This window comes from Fonsecaea pedrosoi (genome assembly GCF_000835455.1).
Source record: "Fonsecaea pedrosoi CBS 271.37 unplaced genomic scaffold supercont1.3, whole genome shotgun sequence".
Taxonomy (NCBI): domain Eukaryota; kingdom Fungi; phylum Ascomycota; class Eurotiomycetes; order Chaetothyriales; family Herpotrichiellaceae; genus Fonsecaea; species Fonsecaea pedrosoi.
Window position 1 is genome coordinate 899570 of NW_013550613.1, and position 27096 is coordinate 926665.

General features: G+C 52.1%; 11 protein-coding genes across 11 annotated transcripts; 7 read left to right on the forward strand and 4 right to left on the reverse strand.

The window, feature by feature from the left end:
• Window positions 1-520: 520 nt before the first annotated feature.
• Z517_04214 (biotin-[acetyl-CoA-carboxylase] ligase) lies at window positions 521-2704 on the reverse strand (the record flags this gene model as incomplete). The annotated part of the gene is made up of 1 exon (XM_013429543.1): window positions 521-2704. One exon carries the CDS (start codon window positions 2702-2704, stop codon window positions 521-523), a length of 2184 nt encoding a protein of 727 aa, XP_013284997.1.
• Window positions 2705-2850: 146 nt separating this feature from the next.
• Z517_04215 (uncharacterized protein) lies at window positions 2851-3336 on the forward strand (the record flags this gene model as incomplete). The annotated part of the gene is made up of 4 exons (XM_013429544.1): window positions 2851-2909; window positions 2976-3007; window positions 3064-3128; window positions 3253-3336. 4 exons carry the CDS (start codon window positions 2851-2853, stop codon window positions 3334-3336), a joined length of 240 nt encoding a protein of 79 aa, XP_013284998.1.
• A 316-nt stretch (window positions 3337-3652) lies between these two features.
• Z517_04216 (mitochondrial genome maintenance protein MGM101) lies at window positions 3653-4595 on the forward strand (the record flags this gene model as incomplete). The annotated part of the gene is made up of 3 exons (XM_013429545.1): window positions 3653-4221; window positions 4272-4500; window positions 4554-4595. The coding sequence occupies 3 exons, from the start codon at window positions 3653-3655 to the stop codon at window positions 4593-4595; spliced, it is 840 nt and encodes a 279-aa protein (XP_013284999.1).
• Window positions 4596-6326: 1731 nt separating this feature from the next.
• Z517_04217 (uncharacterized protein) lies at window positions 6327-7799 on the forward strand (the record flags this gene model as incomplete). The annotated part of the gene is made up of 2 exons (XM_013429546.1): window positions 6327-6983; window positions 7038-7799. The coding sequence occupies 2 exons, from the start codon at window positions 6327-6329 to the stop codon at window positions 7797-7799; spliced, it is 1419 nt and encodes a 472-aa protein (XP_013285000.1).
• Window positions 7800-8746: 947 nt separating this feature from the next.
• Window positions 8747-10360, forward strand: Z517_04218 (uncharacterized protein; the record flags this gene model as incomplete). The annotated part of the gene is made up of 1 exon (XM_013429547.1): window positions 8747-10360. The coding sequence occupies one exon, from the start codon at window positions 8747-8749 to the stop codon at window positions 10358-10360; it is 1614 nt and encodes a 537-aa protein (XP_013285001.1).
• A 375-nt stretch (window positions 10361-10735) lies between these two features.
• Window positions 10736-11878, forward strand: Z517_04219 (uncharacterized protein; the record flags this gene model as incomplete). Its single annotated transcript, XM_013429548.1, has 1 exon — window positions 10736-11878. One exon carries the CDS (start codon window positions 10736-10738, stop codon window positions 11876-11878), a length of 1143 nt encoding a protein of 380 aa, XP_013285002.1.
• Window positions 11879-12783: 905 nt separating this feature from the next.
• On the forward strand, window positions 12784-14185 carry Z517_04220 (uncharacterized protein; the record flags this gene model as incomplete). Its single annotated transcript, XM_013429549.1, has 3 exons — window positions 12784-12975; window positions 13044-13175; window positions 13244-14185. The coding sequence occupies 3 exons, from the start codon at window positions 12784-12786 to the stop codon at window positions 14183-14185; spliced, it is 1266 nt and encodes a 421-aa protein (XP_013285003.1).
• A 1274-nt stretch (window positions 14186-15459) lies between these two features.
• Z517_04221 (uncharacterized protein) lies at window positions 15460-16281 on the reverse strand (the record flags this gene model as incomplete). Its single annotated transcript, XM_013429550.1, has 1 exon — window positions 15460-16281. One exon carries the CDS (start codon window positions 16279-16281, stop codon window positions 15460-15462), a length of 822 nt encoding a protein of 273 aa, XP_013285004.1.
• Window positions 16282-17505: 1224 nt separating this feature from the next.
• On the reverse strand, window positions 17506-17829 carry Z517_04222 (uncharacterized protein; the record flags this gene model as incomplete). Its single annotated transcript, XM_013429551.1, has 1 exon — window positions 17506-17829. One exon carries the CDS (start codon window positions 17827-17829, stop codon window positions 17506-17508), a length of 324 nt encoding a protein of 107 aa, XP_013285005.1.
• Window positions 17830-19888: 2059 nt separating this feature from the next.
• Z517_04223 (uncharacterized protein) lies at window positions 19889-22678 on the forward strand (the record flags this gene model as incomplete). Its single annotated transcript, XM_013429552.1, has 1 exon — window positions 19889-22678. One exon carries the CDS (start codon window positions 19889-19891, stop codon window positions 22676-22678), a length of 2790 nt encoding a protein of 929 aa, XP_013285006.1.
• A 590-nt stretch (window positions 22679-23268) lies between these two features.
• On the reverse strand, window positions 23269-23898 carry Z517_04224 (uncharacterized protein; the record flags this gene model as incomplete). Its single annotated transcript, XM_013429553.1, has 1 exon — window positions 23269-23898. The coding sequence occupies one exon, from the start codon at window positions 23896-23898 to the stop codon at window positions 23269-23271; it is 630 nt and encodes a 209-aa protein (XP_013285007.1).
• Window positions 23899-27096: the final 3198 nt, after the last annotated feature.

A 27096-nucleotide genomic window follows, 5' to 3' on the forward strand; every position in this document is an offset into this window, starting at 1 on the left:
CTGGCTTTGGCTAGCTGGGTTCGGAACGTCTGCGAACTGCAAATACCCATGGTTGCGGGGGCCGGGAATGATTAGGACAAACTAAGGGGCGTGCGTACCGGGTAGTCTGTCACGACACGACAAGAAAGTTTGGGGTTTCGTGTGAATGGATCGCCCTTTCTTGGCGAAGACGAGCAGGGACGAGAGTCCCTCATTTTCCATATCGTCCCATCTAATTCAGATCCAAGTACCGACGTGGAATTTCATCCCAGTTCAGCATGTAAGAAGGCGTGCAAGCAAGCAAGCAAGCAAGCGGGCCAGTGAGTGAGCAAAAAGAGGGAGATGGTACATAGGAGCAAGTAGCAGTACCGGGAAAAGCGCTTCCAACTTTCCATCTCATATCATCTTCATACTGTCACATTGAAGAGGACAATCGGGTATAGTGACCTCGCGACTTCTCCCTCCTCATCATTGTTGTACTTCTCAAGTATGACTTATGTCTTTCTCTGTTAGGGGTATGACAGTCAGCGTTTGGGTATGCTCAAAAGAAGTGCGAATTGGGGGATTTTTGACTCACCTTTACCAGACCCTTGAAAAAGTCAAAGCTGTTGGCATCGCTCTGCAGCGTCCACCTCCTCCCAGTCTCGCGGTCTTCCCAGCCGAGTTCTTCTGCAATCAATAGCCCGTAATCTCTGGTGATGCCCTTTATCCTCGCACGTTGTCCACCTTCGGCTTCGAGGGTCACGATTTGGTCCATGTGAAGCCAGTATCGGTAGTACATTTGCTCCATGACCTCGTCGAAGCCCGTGACTAGAAATCGAGCATATAGGTCATCAAATACGGTCAAGATCCTGGCCAGCAATCTTTCCAGCGTGAAGGGGGCCACCTTGTGCGGCAGGAATTGAATGAGCTGATTCAGCGATGTGGTCGGCGCGACATTTGTGGTATTCAACCCAATCCCACACACGGCGATATATTCTTTGGTGTTGTAGTGGCTGTTGACCAGGATACCGCCAATTTTAGTATAATTGTCGTTTCTGTCACCGCCATTCTCTTTTGCCTTTGCAGGGTCGAGGGCGAAGATGTCATTTGGCCACTTGAGCTTGACTGGCATGTCCTTATAAAGAGAGCCGTCGTAAGATTTAATGCCGTTAACAATCGCCATCGCTGCCAGATACTGAACAAAGACGACCGGAGCAGATTGCATCTGCGCCATGGGATGGCGAATCACGGTGCTGAACATCAAGCTTCCTGCTGGGGATACCCAGACGTTAGAGCCTCTGCCCCGACCTGCAACCTGAACCGTCGCTGTTGCGGTAAACCCTTGGGGCAGAACTCGAAGTAGCCTGGTGTTTTTCTCGAGCAATGTATTGGTCGACGTGACCACTTCGCCGTATAACAGATGGGCACCAAAATTCACGGCACCATGGGTTTGTGATTGGTATTTGTGCAGGTTCGAGTAGAAGGCGGAGTGATTGAAATACGGAGTTGCCCTTGGTTGAGGATGATCATCTTCATGCACTATAATCTTCTTAACCACCGTATTATAGTCGACTATGCGGTCGGAGCTGGCATCGGTTTGGTCAGCAGGTTCCTTTGACTCTGGTTCCGAGGATAGTGCTTTGGTCAAATCCACCATCTTCCAGACGGATGGTTTCAATATCTGGAAGGTATCATTTTCATCCTTGAGGAATTCGCTCCCATGTTCATCCACGTCGATGAGATGGCTCAAGGACGATATGATACCAGCGGTGTCTGTGGGGTCGGATGAAGAAAGATGCATATAGGAGAGGGAGGGTACATTTTGCTCCCCGCTCACTGTGAGGCCAAGTTTTGTCAGACACGCTTTGATAAAGTCCATCCTATGCTTCTCGTCCTCGGCCAGAGTTTTGATGACATCGGCGAAGCCGGGAGCATCTGGTTTGGTCTCAAGGTTGGCTGCAGCAAACCTAGGCTTCGTCAGTGACCAGTCGTCTGCTGGCTTTCCTAGGAAGACAAACTCTGGATGTGGTCCCGTCAATAACGCCGCACCTTGGCCGACTTTGCAGTAGACAATGGCAGCTGCACCTTCTCCAGAGTCGACAGCGAGAGGCTCCGTATAGCTTGCGAGGACTTCGACCCCCTGGTCTTTATATTTGGATGCATCGACGAAGACGCCACCGCCATTGTAGTAGGTCTTGAAGACATCCGGAACGGCCCCTGTAAACAAGCAAGTCTTGTCCACTTTCAATTCGGCGGCCCGCGCCCCCTTTTCACTGTGGTAAACAAAACCGGAGAATGCGCATCCTCGAGCTGTGCCAGGGTAGAAAGCAAGCTCTCTGTCTCCGACAACCTCCAAGAGCTTGTTCCCTACCTCGAACTCACATCTCTTGCTACCGTAATAACCTCCGGCGCAAAACCCGATATACAGACCACCGCGCTCGACGAACTGTCGAATGCGTCTGTTGCCCTCACCATTGAGTGTCTTGCAGTAGCCCTGGTCAGCACCGCCTGGGAATACTACAGCGGCACAGCTCGCGGTCCAGGGTTCTTTGATGAGCATGTCGCCAGTCACCGGAATGACGGCATAATGAGGTGCCAGGAGTCTCCGAAGTGTATAGAGACAATGACGAACCGACTCGACAGTGCTGCCATTTCCTGAAGATAGCATTAGATTCTTATTACTCCGCCACGCATCTTGAGTGAGCGCACCAGAGTAAACAAGGACATTCATTCGGTTGGACATGGCGGGTAGTGGCGGACAAATACTTGTGGAGAGGTTGTAAGTGGCGCAGTAGGTTGAGAGTGGTCAGACAACTTTCCTGTACCACTGAAGCTCAAGATGCGGATCTGTTCTTTCTTCCACCTCTAAGCGACTGCAGACACAGCAGGATGTCGAAACAGGATAGCTTGGTACAGGCTGAGGCCGCCGATGATGAACTTGATGAGTGGTAAGTGTCCTTCGCAGACTAACATGCCAAATCACTTGTCCCCGGCTGATATGTCGCTACCGGTAGGGACCAACGGATTTTCAGTACGGGCTGTGCTGGTAAGTCTTGACGTCTTCTGCAGAAAATGGTTGCAGAGCTCTGATGGCAGAAACAGAGGAGCAACTGCGCATGAACGATTGCTACTATGAGAAGAAAGACTGGAGAGCTTGTAAGGCCGAAGTATGTGTTGAACTCCAAACCCCAAGGATCTTTGTAAAAGATGTGCTCCGCTGTAGATTTGTTGGTCCTCGGCTCCCAATTGCAGCCGTCAACTACAACTCAGCAAGCTAACGTGGTGTAACAGATGGAGGCTTTCAGACAATGCTGGAAGCGTAAGGGCAATGAGGAGCGTACACAAAGCAAGGACGCTCCCTCGAACGAGCAGTAAATTCGACAACACTGCAGCGAGAGAAAAGCTTGCGTTGGTCACATCACGGCGCATGCATGCGGTGGCCGGAGTCACGAGTTTCGGTGTTTGGTGTTTAAAGACGCGCCTCAGCGAGAAAAGTTACTGGAGGCATTGGAGCTACTGTTCCATATCAACTTCTTTGCAATAACTACTCCTTCCGGGCTCTCTGATTCTTCGTCTTCTGTAGTATATATTTGACTCTTCTATTGTGTCACCCGCATCCGCTGGTTAGGAACACTGTTACTCTCAGGATTTGGCAAGATTTCTCTTCCGTTTCTCATCGCAGCCACAGAAAATGTCGCCAGCTACTCGAATACCTTTCAAGGTCTTGAGCGCATCCACGTCTCAACGGCTCTCTGCTTCCTCCATTACCCTGTGCCGCTCACTTACCGAGACCTCCCTGTTACCCTCTCGATCACTGCGTACCGTCTTACCGCGCACTATTTTCACACAGTCCATAGCTCGTCTCGCAGGGACTACACCAGCCTCAGAGCAGCCAGCAAAGACCACCTCCCCTCCTCAAGCAACACCGACAGACTCCAAGCGCCATTCTTTCGACAACCTCGAGGATCAGCCGTTGACTTTACAAGAAGATGACCCCTCAAAAGTGGATTGGACGAGGTCTTTTCACGGTCTCTCCGTAGAGCCATTCTCTAAAGAGGCTGCGGATGCATTGCAGGCACCGTTATCTCCTGAGGACATCGAGATCAAGCCAGACGGCATCATTTATCTCCCAGAGATCAAATATCGACGGATCCTTAACAAAGCTTTTGGACCTGGCGGCTGGGGATTGGCCCCAAGAAGCGAGACAATAGTCACAGAGAAGTCTGTAACACGGGAATATGCATTACTGGCTCATGGAAGGTGAGAATATTCGACCGACGAGTATGGTATATAAGTTGATTCGTGGACAGACTTGTTTCGATTGCGCGCGGAGAGCAAGATTATTTCACGAAAGAGGGTATTCCGACCGCTGTCGAAGGCTGCAAATCCAATGCAATGATGCGGTGCTGTAAGGACCTGGGTGTTGCCAGTGAGCTCTGGGATCCTCGCTTTATTCGCAAGTTTAAGGCAGAGTATACTCGAGAGGTCTTTGTCGAGCACCAAGTCACAAAGCGGAAGACCAAGATTCACTTGCGGAAGGTGATTGTTTGACCTGCTCTTGAACGTGGAGCTCTACTGACATTTGTCCTTAGGGTGACCCTGTTCCCTACCCTTATGCCGAGTTGAAGAAATAAGGCGAAGACAACAAAATTTCACAGCCATATACCCCCCTAGTTGTATATCAAACAAGATTAGGGATTTTGACGATATCCCTCCACAACGAGCGATAGAGGTGTCGGCGGGCGTTCCAACTGTCCCACGTTTGATCTCTCAAGCTCGGCCACTCTACCAGCCTAGCTCAAGGGGGCCAACGATGCCCAGAGAGTCATGTTCGAATCTAGGTATCTAGCTACAATATCAGGACCTCGATCGTAGAAACAGGCAAACCAAAAACAAAAAGACGGCCGCCGGAATCCAGAGCGCAAAAGCAGAAGACCCCCTGCTGTGGAGAGAAGAAGCAGGCACTCCTCGACTGTCGATGTCGATGTCGATGGTTTCATTCGACAGTCTACAAAATTAGGTCAGCAGGCAGCGATTGGCGAATCTAGAGGACAAGGAGCCTGGAAGGTCACAGGACGCAAAGATCGACATACGAGGAGCAATGTCGAACACATGGATGGGTCAGTGACTTCATTCATGTCCCGTGTCGCCTCGGGTTTCCATTACTGTGGTATTTACTCGTTGGTTAAGCCTGCCCTGCATGGTGTACATGCGGGTGACTGCTCAATGACATGCTTGCCTAGTTGTAGTTCTACTAAGGGTCCGCTCAGATGCAGCTGCCAGCGTGATGAAGCAGCCACAGAGCCTTGGCTAACTAGAAACATCCTGCGTTCATTCTTTGCCAGTGGTGGCCTTTGATCACGCGCATTAGCACATGTTCGTCCCTAGGCTCTGCTGAAGAACTCCAGGGGTTCCGCACAGGCAGTAGTAGGCAACCAGCATCGGCAAGACGGAACAACAGAGGTGACCACTGATGTATTCATCTGTTATTATGGAGGAGGTTGAGTGGTCTACAAACCCACCATCTGTGGCAGCTGCATCGTTCTAACTCATCCCGGGCCAAGGTCACCCTCTGTCACAACTGACGCTTATCAAGCCCTCCACGAAATGCCTTCTGTACCTAAGTACTAGTAAGGACCTTAGCGACGGAAAGATCCCCTCATGTTCCGAAAGTCTACAGCGGCAAATGCATCATGATCCCCTTTATCAGTAGGAGGCAGTGTTCTCCCCACAAAGACACCTTTCTCATCTGATTATCATTTATTGGTAGCGATTGGTGACGGATCCCTCCTCATCAGTGGCCCGGCGCCCTCAATCTCAGCGTTACTCCACCCCTTCCAGCTTCTGGCTCGCCGTCTTTCGTCCTTCTTCCTTCTGCCCCGCTTGCCCTCGCCTCCATTTGAACATTTGAGCTTAGTAGTAATGTGTTTTACAGGCAAGGCCAAGATACCAAGAACGTTCACAGCCCGCTTCCTCAAGACACTTCACGACCGGCAATGAAGTCCTCCTGCTCTGCTTCGACTTCGGACCTGATGCAGCTGCATGCCGGCTGATCGGTGACGGCCCTTGAAAGTCCCTCTGTCCCCGACCACGCGAAAACCTCCTTCATCCTTCGAAACCGCGAGAATCCGACCAGAGAGAGAACACACCACTGACCCCCATAAGTGTAACGGAAGGTCTAGACTTTCCCCCAGATGAGGAAAGTGGCACTGCTTGCACGATCCATCCACAGCGTGACTGCTCGTTCTTTGACATCCAGCTGATTGAATCTTACCCTTGGCCCGCCTGTTCCTCATTTGCTATTGTATTTTTTGCTGTGTCGGAGCGTCCTCGAACTTTACCCCGCGTCTCGCTCGCGCTTTAAAATGGCCACAGCCACTGCGCACGAATCCTCTCCTTCACCCAACTCACCAGAGGAAGAGGAGGAGCTTAAGTTTGGCGAGGTGTGGAAAGGCGCGGCCAAAGCTCCTCAGCGACCAAAACTTGTCGACCAACTCAACGGTGGGCGACGCAAGTCGTCGGTTCAGTTCCATACAGCCGACGCCGAAGACACCATAAGAAGAGAAAGTGTCGTTCAAGGCTCAAAAGTATCCCTGCCTTCACGGAAAATGTCATCGCCCCCTCCTCCCACACATTACCAACGTGGCGTCTCCTTTGACACCATCGACAATCGAGATGCCTCCACTGAAGCTTTCACCTTACAATACAAGCACTGCGACTTCGCCGCCACTTCACGAAGCCGAACTTTCCTGTGCGGTACCGATGCAAAGGACTACTCGGAATATGCGTTGGAGTGGATGATGGACGAGCTGGTCGATGACGGCGATGAGATTGTCTGCCTTCGAGTTATCGAGAAAGATTCCAAGACCGCACATGACACACCGTACGACCGGGACAAGTATCGCACCGAGGCTAAACAACTGTTAGACAGTGTTATGCTGAAAAACAGCTCGGAGGAGAAAGCAATCAGCATCATCATGGAGTTGGCTGTGGGCAAAGTGCAAGACATCTTCCAGCGCATGGTGAGCATCACTACATTAACGGTTGCAGAGGTCTGCATTGCTAACTCGGGATAGATCCATCTGTACGAACCTGCTGCGCTCGTTGTTGGAACAAGAGGACGAAACCTGGGCGGCATGCAAGGCTTACTCCCAGGGTCGGTCTCGAAGTACTGCTTGCAACAATCACCTGTTCCGGTAATCGTCGTTCGGCCAAGCTCCAAACGACTGAAAAAGAAGAAGAAACGGCAACTGGAAAGTGGCCGTAGTCTCTACAGCAGCATGCTCGAGCAAGCGCAACACGCTGGAGGGAGCCACGTGTTTGAAAGTGCCAGCCACAGTTCAATCTCTATGGAAGCTACCGCGAAAGAGGCCGATGCTGTTGCAAAGGCAATCGGGCCGCCCAGGCGTGGTATATTGAAGGGTACATACGGTGGCCCGCTTGCTCGAGTAACATCAGCCAAAAGTGACGTGACATCTGATGATGATTCTCCTGAACGGAGCTTCGCCTTACCCATAGGGTTTTTGAACACCGCGAGTGCTCCGAGGGCCGACATTGCCATGAACAGTCCCAGCATCGCTGCTTTGGTGGAAGACTGGGATGACAACGAGACAACGCCCACCGAACGAGCAAGATCACCCAATCCGCCCTCAAAGCGGTCTGAACACCGCGACAGCGACGCCGCAATCTCGGACGAAGAGGACATTCGGTTGCTAGTGCCCAACATAGTCGAAGAGCGGCGGCCGTCAGTCAGAGAGACGACACCTTGGCTAGCAGACATACTGCGCGACAAGCCACAACGGCGGTCGTATAGCCACGGTCGATCCCCCTCCAGATAAGAAATCGGTCGTACAATACAGAAGAACTAGGCTACCCAAATCTATCCTTACGACCAAGGACACCCCGCGACGCCAATCCCAAAAGATGGAGGAAGATGGTTACCCGTCACGATCTTCTAAAGTCCTGCGGCAGTTTTGCCATCCAAGAGCTACTCTACACCCGGCACTGCGGTGGAGATGCCGAGACGACCACTGAGGTCAAATATTGACTGATGCTCCGGTCAAGATACAATCTCCTGCAAGGGTACGGTAATATGGAGCCCACGCGTTGTGGTTGAAACGACATTATTCAAGCCCGTTGAGGACGGATGTCGGCGTGAGTCGAACGAGACGGGGGACCTGAACAAGGAAATAGGGTCTGGGACGAGCTGACGTGGTTGCGGCGTCCCGGGACTATTGATTTGGAGCCCCCTGAATGTGTTTGTTTAAGCACCTTAAACAATCGCTTTTGGTGGGAACAAAATGAGTACGATTACATTATATGGAGAAGGCCTTTTGAGTCATTGATCCACTTGCAAATGATAGAGACTCGGACTGAATAGAATCGTGTATTGTCTAGCGAGCGTTCATGGAAATGCTGCGAGATTGAAGATGGGCACCCTCTTCGGTTCTCATCGTATCCGACAATGTGACGCGTTGCGGCGTCCCCTTACGGCAGGTATTGACGCCCTGTGGTGCCTAAACAGCCTCAAAGCGTGGCTCGATGCATTCCTGGGCGTCCAGGAACCAACCACGTTTCGTGGCGGAGGGGCTGGACCTGAGAGGCCAATCGATAACAAATAATAACCATGCTCGATTCGGCCCCTTGCGTCCTGGTCCCTCAGTTCTACTTGTATGTCATGTTCGAGTTCAACTTGTCTTCCCTCTCGCCCCATTCAGAGGTTGTCTGAGTAGGAACATGTATTCAGTACACCATTCTAGCCGCCCTTCATATCAGACTGGTCAAGATGCTACCCACAAGCGCTGACGACGACTGCGGCGAGTGCACCCCAGACTATCTGCATTCCCCTCGTCTCACCACCAAAGCGGCTTTCTCAACGATTCCCTTCATCGCTACATTCGCGGTCCTCACATTCGTCGCCTACCGCAAGGTTTACCCTCTCTTGTCACAAGCACCCTCCAAAACACCCGATGGCACGGCGAAAGGTCTTCCTCGGCCTGTGACAGCGCCATCGCCCGATTCTGCTGCTCAGCATCTCGCTCGCCGCGTGGCAGCAATCACGTTCGCTTCCACAATAGCCCTCTCTGCCGTGTTAACGGAGTTACTTCTCTGCGAAATATCCAATTCATTCAACCCCACCGCTAGGAGCGTCGCTCTGCAGATCACAGTCGTGAGTTTGTTGGGTCTTCTGGTGGTTGCCATTCCGCTGTTGGGGATATCCTCGGTGGTAGCAAAGTCCGGATACAAATTTCGCGGCGAGAAAAAGAGTCGAGCTCATCTGGCATGGGTGTTGGAATTCGCCGGGTATGGAGCGTTTCTCTTCGGATTCTGGGCGATAGGGGCGCTCCTGCCAGAAGCACCTACCTTTACAGACAGTATGACACGGCCAGACGGCCTCTTTCAGGCGTGCTTGGACAGATTGGGCATCACCGGCGTGTCGCTGATGGCTCTGCTGTCAGGTTTTGCCTCGGTGAGCGCCATTTGGCAGAGCTTTGGACCCAAGGTTAAGGTCGTCGCCGACACAGACATTGCCCGCAAACAGGCTGGATTGGATGCTACCATGGATATGATAGCTGAGAAGAAAGAGAGGCTGAGGTTAATGGAGAGCTCCGCTCCTGAAAGCCCGATTCAGAGCTTCTGGAGCCGCACGGTTGGCATTGTGCGCAAGAACACCTTTGATCAACAGAAAGACCTGCTCGAAATGGAGGCCTCGGGTCTCGAGACTATGGCCTCTTCGCTGGAGACCTCGCTCTCGATTCTCCGGGCACGACGGGCAAATCAACTCCGAGCAACGACAGCCGCAGGGCGACTATCTTTGGCCTTTTCCTACATATTTGCTTGTTATTGTGTGTACCGAATATGCACCACCACCATCAATATCGGTCGCCGCATCCTGTCGCCTGGGCCAGCAACTCCTTCCGATACTGACCCCGTTACATACACCATTGCTCTGTTTGCTCGACACGTCTATCCTTCTCTAGACCAGGTGTCATGGGCTCAACAGATCTCGTTCCTTCTCTCCGGGGCAATGCTGCTCGCTTCATTCACAGCAGTCACGCAAACCTTTCATCTTTTTGCCCGATTCATGCCGAATGTTCTACATGCGACCAAGACAAACTTCGCACTACTGATCAGCCAAATCAGTGGCATGTATGTCATCAGCTCTGCACTGATGCTGAGGGGCATGATGCCGAAAGAAGTCGGCAGCGTCATCAACAGCGCTTTGGGAGCAGGGCTACTGGAGCCAGCCTGGGTGCAGCGATGGTTTGATGGCTTTTTCATGCTGGCTGTGGTCGCCACTGGAGTCGGCATCTTTTTGGGCAGGCAAATATCGGGGGCATCAACGTGGGAAGACGACACTGGGTGGGATCTGGCTATGGAATTGGGCAAAGAGTCATGATTCTTCCGGTTTAGAAATGCAATGTGCACGAATAAATGACGTAACTAGATTTTTGTACTATATGTATCATGAATTGAAAAAGTAAACGATGGCACAACCGAGGATTCTGGATTGCACGCATGAGATATGTTTAATGTATGGCCTGGAGCCAGCTGAGTTTACCTCGCCATATGAGATGTCGGAAGTCATGAGCAGGTGTAAATAGTTGAGAGGCGTTGTGCATTATAGTCAGCCTTGTTGGTCACTCGACAGCCTTGTTCAGTTGGGGAAACTGGGGCACTCCGGAGTGGGTGAGGTGTCCGCTCACAATGGATTTTCTGGATTCTGCTTCCGCGAGAAAGAATACGTCGACGTCGACTACACCGTGTAGCTGCCATGACCAACCTCACAGCACCTTTGTCTGACATCTTGGTACAGAAGCACTCGTCAAAGGGCTTGGGCCAGAACCATCGAGACCTTGTGGGCCAGCTAGATTCCTTCCTGCACGAAGCGTACCAAATCAACCAGTCCATCTCGTCCCTGTTGCGCTACCTGCGAGCCATCCGCACCCCGTACCTGTCGACTGCCCCGCCGCCACGCCATCAGAAACACACCGCGGGCGACAGACATGCTGCTGCCGTCTCCCACAGCCTCGGCGGGGAGGTACCCGAACACCTCAACGACGCGCAGCGAGAAGCCATCGACTCCGAGACGTCCTCGGTCCTGCGCGACATCAACAACAAGATCACCAATCTCACCTCCGCGGTGACCCTGCAGCACGACACGGCAAGCAAAGTCCTAGAGAGGAAATATGGAAAACCGGACGGATTCCTCTGGCGGTGGGCGGCGGGGGACGGTGACACGCCTGACGCAGGCAAATCACCAAAGCAACTCGACGAGGAAGGCCAGTTGAGGACCACGAAGATGTTTCGGGACGGGGTGCTGTGGTATCTGAACAAGTACCTCAAGGACGCAATCACCACACAGCAGGAGATGGTGGAGAAACGGCTGGAGCGCGAGCAGCAAAAGCAAATGAGTATACTCTACAACCCGCGCAACAAGGGCGTGCGGGCCAGTCGCGATGCAGAGACCGGGACTATGAATGGTGGTCCGGAGGCGACGACGACAACTCTCCCCCCGACTCAAGATCTACGCGGTCACGACGATTACAAGCCCTGGGCCGACTCGTCACAAGGTGGTGGCGTGGAACAAGAACTCTCGCCGGAACAGCTGCAGCTGTTTGAGGAAGAAAACAGAGGCATCGTCGAGCACTTCAACGACCAACTCGCCAAGGTCACGCAGGTGGAAAAGTCGCTGATGGAAATTGGCAGTCTGCAGCAGACGCTGGTGGGACATTTGAGCGTGCAGGGCGAGATGATCGATACGCTGGTCCAGGACGCGGCTAATACGGATGAGAATGTACGCAAGGGAAATCGAGAATTGAAGAGGGCGAGTGAGAGGGGGAGCACGGCGAGGCTGGTGTTCTATGCGACGGTGGGATTTTGCTCGTTTCTGGTCGTATGGGATTTGATCTTCTAATACTGCGATATGGACAAGATAATACCGAGTATTCGCTGCAAGATGCACGCTGTGTCTCTGATATAGCTATCGCAACCTCACAGAGACCCAGATTGGCCAGGTATGACATGTAGATTGGGTCTCCGACAACCCTCACTCGTATCCACGTTGGTGGGAGTCTATGCCGTCCGTCTTCACCAGCACACTCAGCAGATTCCTCTGTGCCCAATGCCTGAAGGCCATGGATGGGAATACAGAGAGGGAGTGATAACAGACGCTCATTCTGCCAGTACAAGTACAGCACAAGAGCACGCCTCGACCATGTGAAAGTCAGAAAAGTCATATATCCTGAAGCAGTTGCAAATCGAGACACACCGATTGGATTTTTGGAGGAGCACCGAACCAACGGAACCCCATGCTTGTCCATGCCCTCCAAAGCCCGCAGTTGGAGTAGAAGTTCGGGGTTGGGGATACGCCATCAGTAGCCATCGATCACGTCCGCATGTCCCAGATGACCCGGTCAGTTTTTTTTCCCTCTTCGATCACCGAATAACCGACGGGATCTTAGTTCATCTATCCTCGTTCCCGTAGTGTCTCTGGTCCCTGAGCACCCGACATCATCACAGCGCAGACGAGAACCAGGTGAGTGGTGAGTGGCCAGGGGTAAAACCGTCGTGCATCCGCCCGTCCTAGAAGATCGAAAGTTCCGCCTCGCCCTCCTGTGCCTTTTGCCCCAAGTCTCCCTGCACGACAAGTCCGAACGATTTCTTTTTCCCGTCTCTCCACGTTTCAAATAAATTCCCTAGAACATGCCCTCACCGCCAAACCCCTCCGACTCTTCTTCTCTCCGCTCAACCTCGTCTTCTTCTTCTTCGTCCTCACATACCAACGTCTCCAACCGACTGACTCAGATCAGGAATCACACCATGGGTTCTGCGTCAACCGATACCCCGCCGACCCTGTTCGACGCCAATGTCGTCCCCCAAGCTCCTGAGGACCCTTTGTTCGGGTTGATGGCAGCTTACCGAAAAGACAACTTCGAGAAGAAGGTAGATCTGGGCATCGGCGCATACAGAGACAACAATGCCAAACCCTGGGTGTTGCCTGTAGTCAAGAAGGTGTGCCCATCCATGATACTCGACGGTGTTGTCGATACCATGCTCCCAGGTGGCTAACCCCAGTCCAGGCCGATGAGATCCTACGAAATGATCCCAACCTCAACCACGAATACCTCCCTATCGCAGGTCTTCCAGAGTTCACTTCAGCGGCACAGAAACTCATTCTTGGTGGAGATAGCCCCGCGATTCGAGAAGGACGGGTACGCAGTCATACAAATTCTCACGTCTTTACTTTCCCTTGTGCTGACATGTAATCTCTACTTTACAGGCCTGCAGCCTCCAGACCATCTCAGGAACCGGTGCCGTCCATCTCGGTGGCCTCTTCCTTTCCAAATTCCTACCGAAACCGACCCCCGCCATCTACCTATCCAACCCGACATGGGCCAACCACAACCAAATCTTCACCAACGTCCAACTCCCAATCAAGTCCTACCCTTATTTCTCTGCAAAGACAAAGATGCTTGACTGTGACGGCCTGCTCTCGACCTTGAAATCCGCACCTGAAAGAAGCATCATTCTGCTGCACGCCTGCGCACACAACCCCACAGGTGTCGACCCGACGCCGGACCAATGGAAACAGATTGCCGAAGTCATGCGCGAACGCAAACTATTCCCCTTCTTCGACTGCGCATACCAGGGTTTCGCCTCTGGGGATCTGGCACAGGATAACTTTTCGATCCGTTATTTCGTGGAGCAGGGCTTCGAGTTGGTCATTGCTCAATCCTTTGCCAAGAACTTTGGTCTGTACGGTGAGAGAGCGGGTGCATTCCATTTCGTGGCAGCTCCTGGGGCCAACGCACAGGATGTGGCCAAACGTGTCTCGTCCCAACTTGCCATCCTGCAACGTTCAGAAATCTCGAATCCACCAGCCTATGGTGCACGTATTGCTTCCCTCATCCTGAATGACCCACAGCTTTTCAAAGAGTGGGAGGCCGATCTGCGTACCATGTCCGGACGTATCATCGAGATGAGAAAGTCCCTGAAAGCCGAACTTGACAGGCTAGGCACCCCCGGGACCTGGGACCACATCACGAGTCAGATCGGCATGTTCAGTTTCACGGGCATCACCGAGAAACAGGTGTTGGCAATCAGGGAGAAGTGGCACGTGTATATGACCAAGAACGGGCGGATTAGCATGGCTGGATTGAATACAGGCAACGTGCACTACTTTGCCGAGGCTCTCGACGACGTGGTGAGGAACGTGCAATGAAGTCAGTATGGTTGATGGTTGACCGTTGACGGACGACGTATGAGACGAGCTGGAATGGACATCAAGACTACGAGAAGATGCGGAAATGGATACCAGTCACGCTCTGTTAATACAAGATGGCTATTGAAGGAGGGGTGGGCAATGCAGGAGCAGGACAAAATACGAAACACAGGTGATCGATGCTTGAGCTTGCACAGGGAACATAAAGACGGCCAGTCAGTCATGGAGATGGGAGCTTTGGAAACTGGGGAGGTTGCATCCTGGTAATGTTTTCCTTCCATTCTCTTCCTCAAGTCAGAAGAACACAAAAGGCACAAGGCACAAGGCACAGAGGCACAAGGTCTGGACATTAGCATGCAAGTGTGGAAGAATAACGGGCGGCTTTGGAGGAGAGGGGGAGCCCACCAAGGGCCATAAAGAGTCACGCCGGTGCCTCTACCTCCCTCTCTGTCTTTCTGCCTCTGTCTCTGTGTTGGACCTCGACCGACGCCTCGGGTGTTCTTTCCTCTTTTGTCTTTTGTTTTCTTCTCTGCAAATGGATATGGATATGGGTTAAACTACCACAAACAAGCTACAGTTACAGCCACTGCTACAGCAACAGGGCGCACGGAAAGACCTCAATGCCAATGCACGCCCAGAAATAACAATGAGTGAGAGTGAGCGTGAATCGTACAACGTGCAACGTGCAACAACAACAACAAGAAACAAGGTGAAGGTGAAGGTGGATTCTCCATCTCTGGTCATGTTTGCTTGAGCATGCATACATTCATGCATGCTGCATATGCACGTTGTTTGTTTGACTGTTTGACTTCACGTTTGCTAGTTTGTTTGCTTGATATTTGCGTCTCTCTCACGCCCACTCCTACCCTCCACAGGAGGAAGCGGGCTCCCTGTTCCCCGTTTCGTACAGCTGCCTCTCTGTTTGCCTGCCCAATTGCCATTGCATTTCGTCATGCATTCAGAGACTGAGGACAGCATTTTCTTGGATCGGAGTGGACTGGACATTCTGGTTCGTATTTGGTCTCGTTTGTGTTCATTCATTCGTTGCTCTGTTGCCGAAAAGGAGGCAAGGGATACCCAAAACTACGCCTTACACACACACACACACCCCATCCTTACCGGCCCCCCTTTCCAACCCTTTCTGTCCTTGCGATAAGGCTTACAGCCGTGACCAGTTTGACTCAAGATCCAACATGCAATGATCCCTTCCTCGCTTTTCCGGAGTGAAGGCCCAGCAAACGCCGCTCCGCCTTCGGACAACGGTCACTAAAAGCTCAAAGATGGGAATCGAAAATCATGGCCCAGGCCGTCACGCCCCCGGCATTCTCGCCTTGAGCGGGCCATCCTAGAGCGTCAACACGGCCCTTGCCCACGACGATCTCCTCGACGACCCGGAATCCGAAACGCTCGTACAGCCGCACGGCTTGCGGCGTCGTGGCTTCTAGCCATGCAGGCACGCCTTCGGCCTTGGCGCGCTCCAGGAACGGGGTCATGACGGCGTTGATGCTGCCCGGGACGCGGGGCCTTGCAGGGTTCCGCGCCAGGAATGAGAGGTGGTAGAAAGGGCGGAGTGGCTGGTCTTGGCTATCCTGGGCGTGTTGGTGGTCGGAGCTAGAGTCCTCAGACACTGAGCCTGACGGTGTGTTTGAGGTCGATTCCTCCGGGTTTGCGGCTGCAGAGCTGCTAGAAGAAGAGGACGAGGGTGCCGCTAAATATGTCTGCTTCGCCGACTTGACTCGGGCTCTCCATTCGCTCAGCAGCGGGCCCGGTTGCGCCTTGGAGTCTATGAACGGTTTGCCCTGGTACGTGGGCGTCTCCCACAACGCAATGGCAGACCAGTCCCCGGCTTGGACCAGCTCAGCCCCGGAAGCGGCACTCTCGAGGATCCCCCGCGAGAAATGTCTCTGTCGTCGAGCAGTGTCGATCAGTGGGGAAGGAAACGGTGGTGGTGTGCCGTCGATATCTACAATGAACGCTGTGGTCAGGGCGGTGCTGGAAAAAGCCGCCGTGATGATGGAAATGAAGTTGGAGACGTCGTCAGCATGTGAATCCGTGGCGATGGTGACGCAGGTTGGGGTCGAAGTTGAAGAAGACATGTCTTGAATCCACAGAATCGCGATTGCTCCGAATCTTGCAAAACGAATGATTCTTTTCTTCTCTACTCTACGAGATCTTCGTCTTCGTGAGCAGGCACACTTTGTTGTATTGTTCCCTTTGTTCCCTTTGTTCCCTCTGTTGGTTTTTGTTTCCGAAGGACTCCTGTGCGTAGTGGAATGTCTCGAGCAAGGGCAAAGGCAAGATCAAATCGTAAATCGTAGAGCAACCATAAGAATACAACACAAAGGTGGAACACGGGAATGACAGACTATTAAGGCAGAGCAGGAAATTTAGAGAACAGGAGGAGAAGAAGGGGGGGGAAGGAAACCTGTTGCGGTGAGATGAAGTATCACGAGGGACGACGTACAAGAGGAATGTTGTGTAAAAACAAAAGGCGGATGAGTCAAGGAAACGCCCCCCGTCCGGATGTTCAGTGTGTCCGATGCTAAGCGGCCAGGCGGGAATCCTCCTTTACCTCCCCTTCCAGCTTCCAGGGTCTGTTTTTTTTCCACTCTATTTCTCCCCTCTTCCCTATGGGAGGCGATTAGATGGTCATATGTAATATGTAATATGAGGTAAGGTACCTACCTAGGTAAAGCTGGGCTTTCCTTTGTGCTCCTGCCCGCCCTGTGACGAAGGACAAAGTGCGTACATGCGTGCGGCGGAACACTTCCACACTACCCAACGTGACATCGCGGTCGGGGTGGCTGATCGGGGTCTCTTCCAGAAGAGGTTTTGATATGGGGTAAGAGAAACCTGAATCATTGGTCCTTTAACAAAAGTGTTTTCTGTTCTGTTCTGAAAAAAGTTACAATTACGAGGACATTGGTTGGAAGAGCGGAAAGGGAGGAAAGAAAGGAGGGGGAACAGGAGTCACGAGGACTTAATATATTGATTTCCCTGAGACGGATGGTGAATGAAGGAATGTACGAGGTATGTGCCCTCGTTAAAGTCCCATGGATGGCTGCCAATAGACCCGAGTGAGCAGTGTCTAATGTAGCATTTGAGTTCGAGAGAGGCTGCAATTGCTTGAAAAAAGAACAGATACAAAGTACAACCATTTATACCGAGTACATCAACTATCCAACTCATTGGCCAGCAATGAACTACGCCATGCCCGCGCACGTATTCCTTTTCCTACCGAGAACCCTGAGACTTCCGAAAGACTTATCTGTTCCTGTTAGCTAGCGACCATGGTTTGAGACATCACGAAGTGAAGAACATCAGCCATTTGATGTACTTCTCCTTTTTGGCTTGTCGCTTTGCTCGCTCGGCTGCTCGCTCTGCGGCACGGGCTGAGGCTTGCTGGTCGCCATCTTGTCGAGTCTGGCGTCCTTGAGATTGGTAACCTCCTTCGGAATACGCACGGCGACGATTGCTATTGTTAGAACCATCCGCTCCTCGAGAGCCATCTTGGTGGTGTGAACGACGCTGCGAGTGCGACACCGGATCTTGCTGAGGTGCTTGTGATCCACGCTGCGAAGGTCGATGTTCAGAAGCTGGCCTGCTGCCTCTCTCACTGTGACGGCTTCCGGGACGCTGATCATATTGCGGCGCGTCTCTGCCTTGTCGATAAGCGGAAGGTGGATGTTGCGGGCGGCTCGGTCTGGTAGAATCTCTCACTAACCATTTCTTCCCGTTTTTATCAACGACCTTCCTGACTTGAGGTTTTTTGGCCTGTCCGCCTCCATGTGCGCGGTCATTTCCTCGGGGTGTTGTCTCCCGCCTCTCTTCGTAATAAGGCATTGTGGTAGACGAAATTGCACAAGCTGTACGTCCTTGAGGGCAATTTCTGATTGTTGTGTTTGAGATGCGTGTGCTTACCTGGCTTACCTGGAATCTGGCAGTTTGCTTTGATGGTTTGGTGCATATCAGCCACGATGGCAGGGCTCTCGACGCATTAGTAGTCGGAGGCCTTTCCCCCATCCAGAGGGAACAAAAACCCTTGTGCCTGGCAGCTATGTATAAACAGAACAAAGACTCCAGAGCAGCAGACAAGCGACAGGACAAGGGACGAAACATATTTTTATCACAAACCAGGGCTGTGGAGGACAACAAAGGCTGATTGATGAGCGTAGGAGTTGGTGGTTGTGGTGCTGGAAGACATCACGTCCTTCATTGTTCCAATCCATTTCGGCCTGAGGCTGCACCTCTCACAACAACAAGGCGATCTGTGACTTGATCGGAAGAGATCCGCAGATAGACATTGACAAATTGGCGATGTCAAGCAAATAATCAAAGACGTGATGAATCGTGGAGGACGAGGTATGTACTCCCGAGCGCAAATGAATAGCCAAGTGATCAACCGGACCATCAGACACGCAATCTCACAAACACCGATCACACCGAAATGAAACCCTCATACTCGTGTCTCGTGTCAGGACTCCCATTGAAAATTACTCCCTGCTTCTTCTGATAATTTTTGAACGGTTTTTGCACTGCCTTGGTGGCTTTGTGAGACCTTCAACGCCGTTCACTCCACAAGGTGAGCAGTTACCCCAGTACTTTATCAGGAGTAACGAGCCAGCTGGAAAATTCCATGTATTTCTGGCCCTGGATGCATTGGGGGGAACCACAGTGGATCACGGCCGCATGGAGCTGTTTCAGAGCTTGTATCAGACTCAAGCCAAATCAGCCATGGCGCAAGCCACAACAGTCTCCCATGCTCTTTTCGGGGCCAGTGTTCAAGTGCAGGCGGGCTTTTTGTTGGCGATGGCCGATGCGACGCAGTGTGATGACTGGGCCACTGACGAGTGGGCTTGAGGAGGCTTGAAAGGGGCTTGCATTTTTCGCCGAAAGGAATGGAGTGACTGGGGTGACTGGTTAGAAAAACTTTTTCTGCCCGTCAAATGAGGGCCACCGAAATTTCGGAATCTCACCCGTTTTCCCCAGTTCTTGACCAGGGGGCGCGTTTACGAAACAAAGGGCTTTCGTCATGCGACTCCAAGGGAGTACACAAATTTGAACGACAGAGGGAAAAAAAAACATTGTTTGACCGCATTGGTGGCGTGCAGTTGACTGCTGGGGGGATCCATGAAAAAAATACCTGGCTTGCTGGATGCGCAGGTACCGTTGCATCAATCGAGTAGAATTGAGTACACTCCATACATACATGCATTGCAATCCCCATCGATCCTCCGATTCACGATTCCTTCACTTTCTACCTCATACCTATCTTTCCATTACTTCAATCCCTGTCATTAATTGCACTCGCTTGACTGATTTTCGAGACTTGTTATTGAGTATTTGAGGGTGCTAGTCGTCCGTATCAACATCCTTGTCGATCTTGTACAAACACATCAATTTTTCTTATTCCTCCTTTCTCAGATCGCCCTCGCTTGTACCCCAGTTCGCTTCTTCTTGAAACTGGGTTCCGATCTCTAGCACTCGTCCGCTTCTCTCAGGTAGAGTACGCGTACAAGTCTGTTTGGGATCTTCATCGCTTCACCCGCAACACAAATACCCGACAAAATACTGCCGGTACTGTTGCCCACATTCTTTCACTTCCCCTTGGGCCCTCGAGTGACATAGCTTGGCGGCATGTCACAGAACAAGAGGTTTTCAAGAGAGGGGTTTCAACCTTTAACCCATCACCCATCACGGGACATGGCAAACCCTAACGACGTTACGATTGATATTCCCTTGACCAAGGTCAGCACCTCTGGTAGCGCCACTGGGGCACGCAAGGCCGATGCTCTTTCTCCTTCTGCTTCCCAGTACAACGGCGAATTTTCCGAAAAGATGGACGAGAAGCAAGGTCACCACTTTCACAGAGGCCCAGCAGGCAGGAGAAGAAGGTTGGAGGATCGAGGACGGCAGAGCCAGGCCAAAGAGGATGGCACGTTGAATGCATTTGGCAGATTCTACAAGCGAGTCTACAACTTCTCCGTCTTGACCCGCTATTTCATCTATGTTGCACCGCTCGCTTTGGCAATCGCAGTTCCCATCATTGTTGGGGCTACAGTCGCCCCTCGAGCACGCATCGGCGGCGTCAAGATCTTGTGGTTCTTCACCTGGATCGAGGTGGTCTGGGTATCACTATGGGCTTCGAAACTGGTGGCTCATTTCTTACCATTTCTCTTTCAGTTTATTTGCGGGGTGGCCAGCCCTGGCACAAGAAAATATGCCCTCGTCCTCAGCTCTCTCGAGATACCTCTCTCGCTCGTTGGCTGGGCCGTCACATCACTGGCAACGTTTGTCCCTATCATGACATTAAATCCTGACCAGAGATCACGTGGTGAGACTGGCCTCAAGTCTTGGGAGTCCATCATCAAGAATATTCTCTTTGCCTGCGTCTTCTCAACGTTGCTCTTGCTCGGCGAAAAGCTACTTATTCAGCTCCTTTCTATCAGCTATCACCGCAAGCAGTTCGATGAAAAGATTAAAGACTCGAAGCGAAACATCCACCTGGTTGGTTTGCTCTACGATGCTTCTCGAAAGCTCTTCCCGGAGTACTGTCGAGAATTCGCCGAAGAGGATTATCTCATCAACGATGTTCTGGACTTTGGGGAGCGACATAGCAATCGGAACAGCATCTTACCTGGTCACAAACGGTCTGGCTCGGCCACCCCAATGAAACTCATCCACAATGTCGCACGGGTTGGAGACAAGGTCACAGCAGCATTTGGGAATGTGGCCCAGGAGATTACTGGGAAGAAGGTTTTCAATCCCACTGCCTCGCATTCAATCGTGGTCCAAGCGCTCGAAAAGAAGCATTCCGCCGAAGCCTTGGCTCGGCGGCTTTGGATGTCGTTCGTCCTAGAAGGGAAGGATGCTCTGAGCCTGGAGGATATCATTGACGTCCTAGGTCACGATCGAGAACAAGAAGCCCACGAAGCCTTTGAGATCTTGGACGTGGATTGCAACGGAGACATCTCGCTAGATGAAATGGTCCTGCGAATCACCGAGTTCGGACGAGAGCGTCAGTCGATCGCGAGCAGCATGCACGATGTCGATCAAGCCATCAATGTCCTTGACAACCTGCTGTGCACAGTTGTCTTTGTCGCTGTTATCTTCATCTTCGTCGCCTGGCTGAATCGGAATTTTACCACCACACTCGCTACAGCAGGAACTGCCCTCCTGTCAATGTCTTTTGTTTTTGCAACAACCGCTCAGGAGGTTCTGGGGTCTTGCATTTTCCTTTTCGTGAAGCATCCATTCGACGTGGGCGACAGAGTCGACATTACCGATACCCAGTACGTGGTGGAACGCATGTCTCTTCTTTATACGGTCTTCCGCCGCGTCAAGGACCATAAACGGACCCAAGTCCCCAACATCGTGCTCAACTCGCTATGGATTGACAACGTGTCTCGCAGCAAAGCCATGCGCGAACAGATTCAGCTGTATGTCAGTTTCGACACCAAGTTTGAAGACATTGATCTGCTCAAGAAGGAGATGACCAACTTTGTGCGGGATAAAGATAATGCACGCGACTTCCAACCGGATGTCGACATTGAGGTTACCGGGGTTGCGGAAATGAACAAGATGGAGTTGAGGATTGAGATTCGGCATAAATCGAATTGGGCAAACGAGGCGGTACGAGCAGCGCGGAGGAACAAGTTTATGTGCGCTCTGGTCCTGGCCGTGCGGAAAGTTCCACTCTATGGTCCAGGGGGTGCCGGTCCTCCAGCTGGTGACAAGGCCAACCCTACCTACTCCGTGGCGATTAGTGACGAAATCGCGAGGAGGAACAGAAAGGAGTTTGACGAGAACCTGGATAAGAAGAGACTCGTACCCTTGCTGGACCAGAACAAGCCTCATCTCGACCTCTCCAAAACAAAATCTTCCGACCACCTCGGCGTCAGCACTGGAACCGACGTTAATGAAGCGTCGGCGGTTGACAACTTGGTAAAGCGCAAGGTGGCCGTCGACCCTGAAGAGGTTGTCGACCATGAGCGAGAACTCCGGATGGACAAGAAACGTTCCAACGACGTTGAAGAAGTACGCGACATTCTCAGACGCGAGTCTACCAGGGGTCGACGTCGGGCGGCTCGCCACAGCGGTCTCTCAGTACCCAGCATGGAGTATGGAGGAGGCTCGCGGACCATCCCTACGATCCCCGATGCATCACCGCAGGAGCCCATGACTGCGACGCTCTCGGCACCAGCCAGGGTCAGTTACTTTGAAGACGTGCCGCAACCGGAGCCGATGCCTCCAGCCGTGTCCCAGGGTTGGACGACAGTAACACCACTGAACTACAACGCGCCAGCGGCCCAGCCACCCTCGCCCCAGATGTCCCCGGTATCGAGCACGGCCAGCCCGTCCCGATATGTCCCCGGCAACGCCTTTTCGCAACGAGCTCATGCCACGTCGCCGATCCATCGAATGCCCGTGCCGGGAATGCCTGAAATGAAGAGAAACTTGCAGACGCCAAACGGGTCTTCTCCACCCAGGTGATTTGCTAGAGAAACATGGAGAGATGATACGATTACAACCAGCCAGCCAGCCAGAGTCTGGCACCAAACCTGACCCAAATCTAATGAACATACAAACCAAAGCTCTGCTGCATATGGTCGATCATCCAGGATGGAACTATGATTTCTTCCGCCGACATGGTCGATCACGCACGGCAAGCTCTTTTTCCAGGTATGGGAATCTGATCTAGATGATATCAGTGGCTCATGCTACTTTGTCAATGAATCGAGAAGATAGAATAGGATAGAGTTTAGTCGCCATTGGGCGCTTCTCAATCACAAGAAGAGACTAGACGTCTTTGGTAATTCAGACATTGAAAATGGTCATTTTAGGATGAGTCGACGTAGAAGTACAGGAGTTGTGTCTAACTAACTAACTATTCCGATACCTGCCAGCCTTTTAGTCTGCCAGCCAGCCAGCCAGGGGGGGGAGTGTTGAGGTGAGGTGAGGTGAGGTGAGGTGAGGAGGAGATGGAGCCCATAACCTGTATACCCACAACCATAACATGTTGGGATCTGCATGCCTGCATGCCAGAGTACCAGAGTGCGCCGCATTGTTGCTGTATTTCAATCTCAATATCTCACAAAGACGCCCGCAACCAGCCTGGATCGACTGCTTCCACTTCCACTCCCACTCCCGCTCGCGCTCCCACTACCACTACCACTGCCACCCGCACTGCCGCCACTATTGTTGCCGCCGCCTCCGCTACCGCTTCCACTCCCACCGCCAGTACCACTCCCACCGGAACTCGAAACCCGATCCTTCCTCTTCTCCTCGCCCTTTGCCTCCTCGGAGCCTTGCCGCGGCGTACTCGCTGAACTGGAGGGACTCGTTCTCGACATGAACATGTCTGGTCCGGGCCGTTGATTTCCTCCAGGCGACGAGGTCGTGCTCGACGAAGAACGGTGGTAATAACTCATCTCTTTCTCTGGGTCTGGGTCTGGGTCTGGGTCTTTGCCTTTGTCTTTGGAGGGCTTCTCGGGGCTGTTGCGTGAGATGTCTTGCTCTTGCTCGTCTCTTGCGGAGGTGTATGGAGAAGTAGTGGGATGTGCAGGGCTTCTTCCTCGGTCAAGGTCGAAGCTGATTGATAGGTGTTCGTCGAGGGGACTGGTGCCTCTTGTTGGTGATGGTGACGGTGATTCTTGTACGTGCTCTGCTGTTGTGGTTGTAGACGTAGATGTATTCGAGGGCTTCTTGTCCATAGTCATTCAACCCAGACAAGGAGGTATTCCAGACGGGTTTTGTAGAGATCTCTCAACGGAGAGAGATTCTATGTCTAATCCCAATCCCGGTTCCGGTCCCAGCAAACAGCAATAACGAAAACGATGATGCCTTACGACATGCATGCATGCACGCAGGTGCCAGTGCCAGTGCCACGGCCACAGCCCCTTAGTATCAAAGGCCTGACTGGTCCTCAATAGTCAGGACACGCATTCGACCCTTGTTTGGTGGTATATGTCAGGGACACCAGGGACACAGCCTCGTTTCGTTTCGTTTCGATGCAGCAAAAGTACAGCGCTGCTCGAGGTCGTCGTATTTGGGTGCGTATGCGAAATCAGGAGAGTATTTGAGAATTGAGGATTGAGGAGATGTGGTCGAATCGAGTTTTCAATACCGGGCACAGACAAACACCTATACTATACCTAGTACAGTGTACAGTACCTTGATCAGAGTCTCTCCTTTGCCTTGCCTGGGTGAACTTCTCTCCCGCTCCAAAGTTCCAAAGGCCCCTTTGCCAGAAGGACAGAAGGACCAAGACCATTATAATTATAGCTCAATCGAAGTCTGCAGCACGCACGACACAGCGCAGCATTGAGTATCTTTGGAGGATAGGCAGCGTGTTAGTTCTGGCACTGTCTGGTTAGTGTGTGCTCCCCCCCCCACCCTACCATACCATACACACTTGGCCCTGGTGTGCGTGTGCCTGGATGGATGAACCAATAAACCAATTGGACTCGAGTGGTTTCGGGAATGTCTGGTCACTTGTGAGTCTCTCCCTCGTCGGTCCAAGGCGACGCCGTTCAAGAAGGGGGGGCTAAACAACTCCCTATCGGTTTGTTCACTTGTCCACCTGTCCACTTGTCCCCCTGTCTTCTTTTGACTCGAACCAATCACCTTGGACGAGATTGAATCGGAGATGGAACAGGTACCACAAAGCCAGGGTTTTTTTCCTTCCCAGCGGGATGGGCCATGACGCATGTTTTCTGACTACTCTGATTTACCTAGGTTCTGTGAGGGGAAGTTATGAGTCGAACGTTGATGTTAAAGTTATCCTGCCCGTCATTGCGATGTAACGCCAAACGACGCCCAGTTCTTCGGCATGACACAAGACCAAGATGGAAAAGGGAAGGAAGGACCCTGTTTTTCGCTTCTATTCCCATAGCTCGTCCACAACAGACAAAGCATATCCGCCGGCCCGGGGTTTCGCGACTACTGGGGTGGTCCCTAGTTCTGGTCAAACGCGAGAGATTTTTTTTGTTGTCGTTGGTATTTTCGTTGCCTACTTCCATTCCATACCCTAGCAAATGACCCCTCGTATACGAGTGAAGAATGGAAGCCTTGATCTTGATGCCTAGTAGTCAGATGACCCCCACGGAATGATTTTTCGCCACAGCCACAATCACAATGCATTCCCAGATACTCAGGCGGGCGGGCCCCAGATTGACTTTTCCCAGTCACGATCGATGGAATAATGGATGCAGAAGAAGAGGAGGAGGCCTGAGGGGCGACGGCGACGTCACTTGTTTGATTTCCAATCCCTCCACAATTTTACACAGGCGCAGACACAGGCGCAGACACAGGCGCGACAGGCACACAATGGAAGCTACGAGTTACGAGTTACGAGTCACCTCGAGTCTACGAGTCACTCGTACACTAGTACTATCCTTCCACCAGATGAGATGATGAAGAATTGCGTACAAACAGTGTCTGCCTGTCTGCCTGGTTCGCCCACACTCTTTGCCCCCCCTGGCTTAGTCAGGGCGTTTTCCCTCGTCCTATACCAATTAGAAAGAAAAGACGGGAAACTCCATCCTGCAGGGATTGGGATACACGAGGTTGGACTTGTCGGCACGGCAGATTCACCAGAAGTTATCCGGTTGTTTCCTGCATGCTGCATCCATCCCGCATGCTGCATCCTGCAATGGAAATCGTAGTAAAATAATATGGCCACGTGCCTCTTGAGTCATGGCTCATCCATCAACCCGGTCCCGACTATCTTTCTTGTACCTCCCATACCAGTGTCTGCCTTGCCTTGACCCCCGGCTCAAAAATCGCTCGTTTTCATTTTCGTCTCCAAGTGTGGACCACCTACTGTTGAATTGGGGAAATGGGAGGACCCTCGTGCCTCTCGCGAAACCCCCCTGTCTACGGTTAGCAGGGGTTCAAGGGTTACTAGTTGCCACACACACACACACACACACCTACACACACCTCCAGTTTACATACCTACTTGGTCCAGACTTGTAAGAATATCGAATCGACATCGTGGCATCTTGCGGTCCTGGTCCTGGTCCTGACTGATACCCCACGGGATGCCTTTTTTTCCTTGTCTCCCAACTCTAAACCCTCGTCACCTCGTATTCCTCACTGCCTACCTGCTTGTAACAAGCTACAAAGTACAAGACGAACTGATGGTGGCGACTTAGTTGCATACGAGTCACTCGTATGTACCTTCCGAGGGTGCGAGGCTACCGAGGCACTAAAAGTACAGGCTACAGGCTACAGGCTACAGGCTGCAGACCCTGGACTAAACCACATACCTATGCAACGAGATACCTACATACGTACTTGGTTGAGCCTTATTAAGCGAGCCCAATCCATCCCCCTCTTGAATCTTGATCAATCCTGATCAATCTACCTCCAAGCACTCGATAAGTATCTGGGTAAATCCCCGACTCCACCCGTCCTTGACCTTGTGTGGGAGTTGTGGGACTAATTTCATTTCCAAAAATATATACTCGGTATACTTGTTCCAATGTCCACATCTATGTTTGAGATCCCATTGTACCGAGTACGAGGTCGACGTCGAACTTCGACTTGGAGGTCCTCGCCACTGCCACTACCAATACCACTACCACCGTCTACTCGTAAACCTCGCTTGTTGGTTTGTTCGTTTGTTCGCGTAAAGTGAGGTGAGGTGATGGATGTGGTATGAGGCGTAGGTGACCAAATACGCAGACATCATATCATACCTAGGTATCATACCAAGTTTATGTACGAGGTATTTGCACTTTGTACTGTAGGTACGCTGGGCTAGCTCGCGCTCTCAAGGGAAAGAAAACGCTGTTGCCTACGTGCCTACCTAGGTATACATAGGCTATCCATCGCCACGTTTACTCGCATGTACTTCTATAGACAAGAGGCAAGAGGCAAACCGACTTCGGGCCTCCCGGGACGAG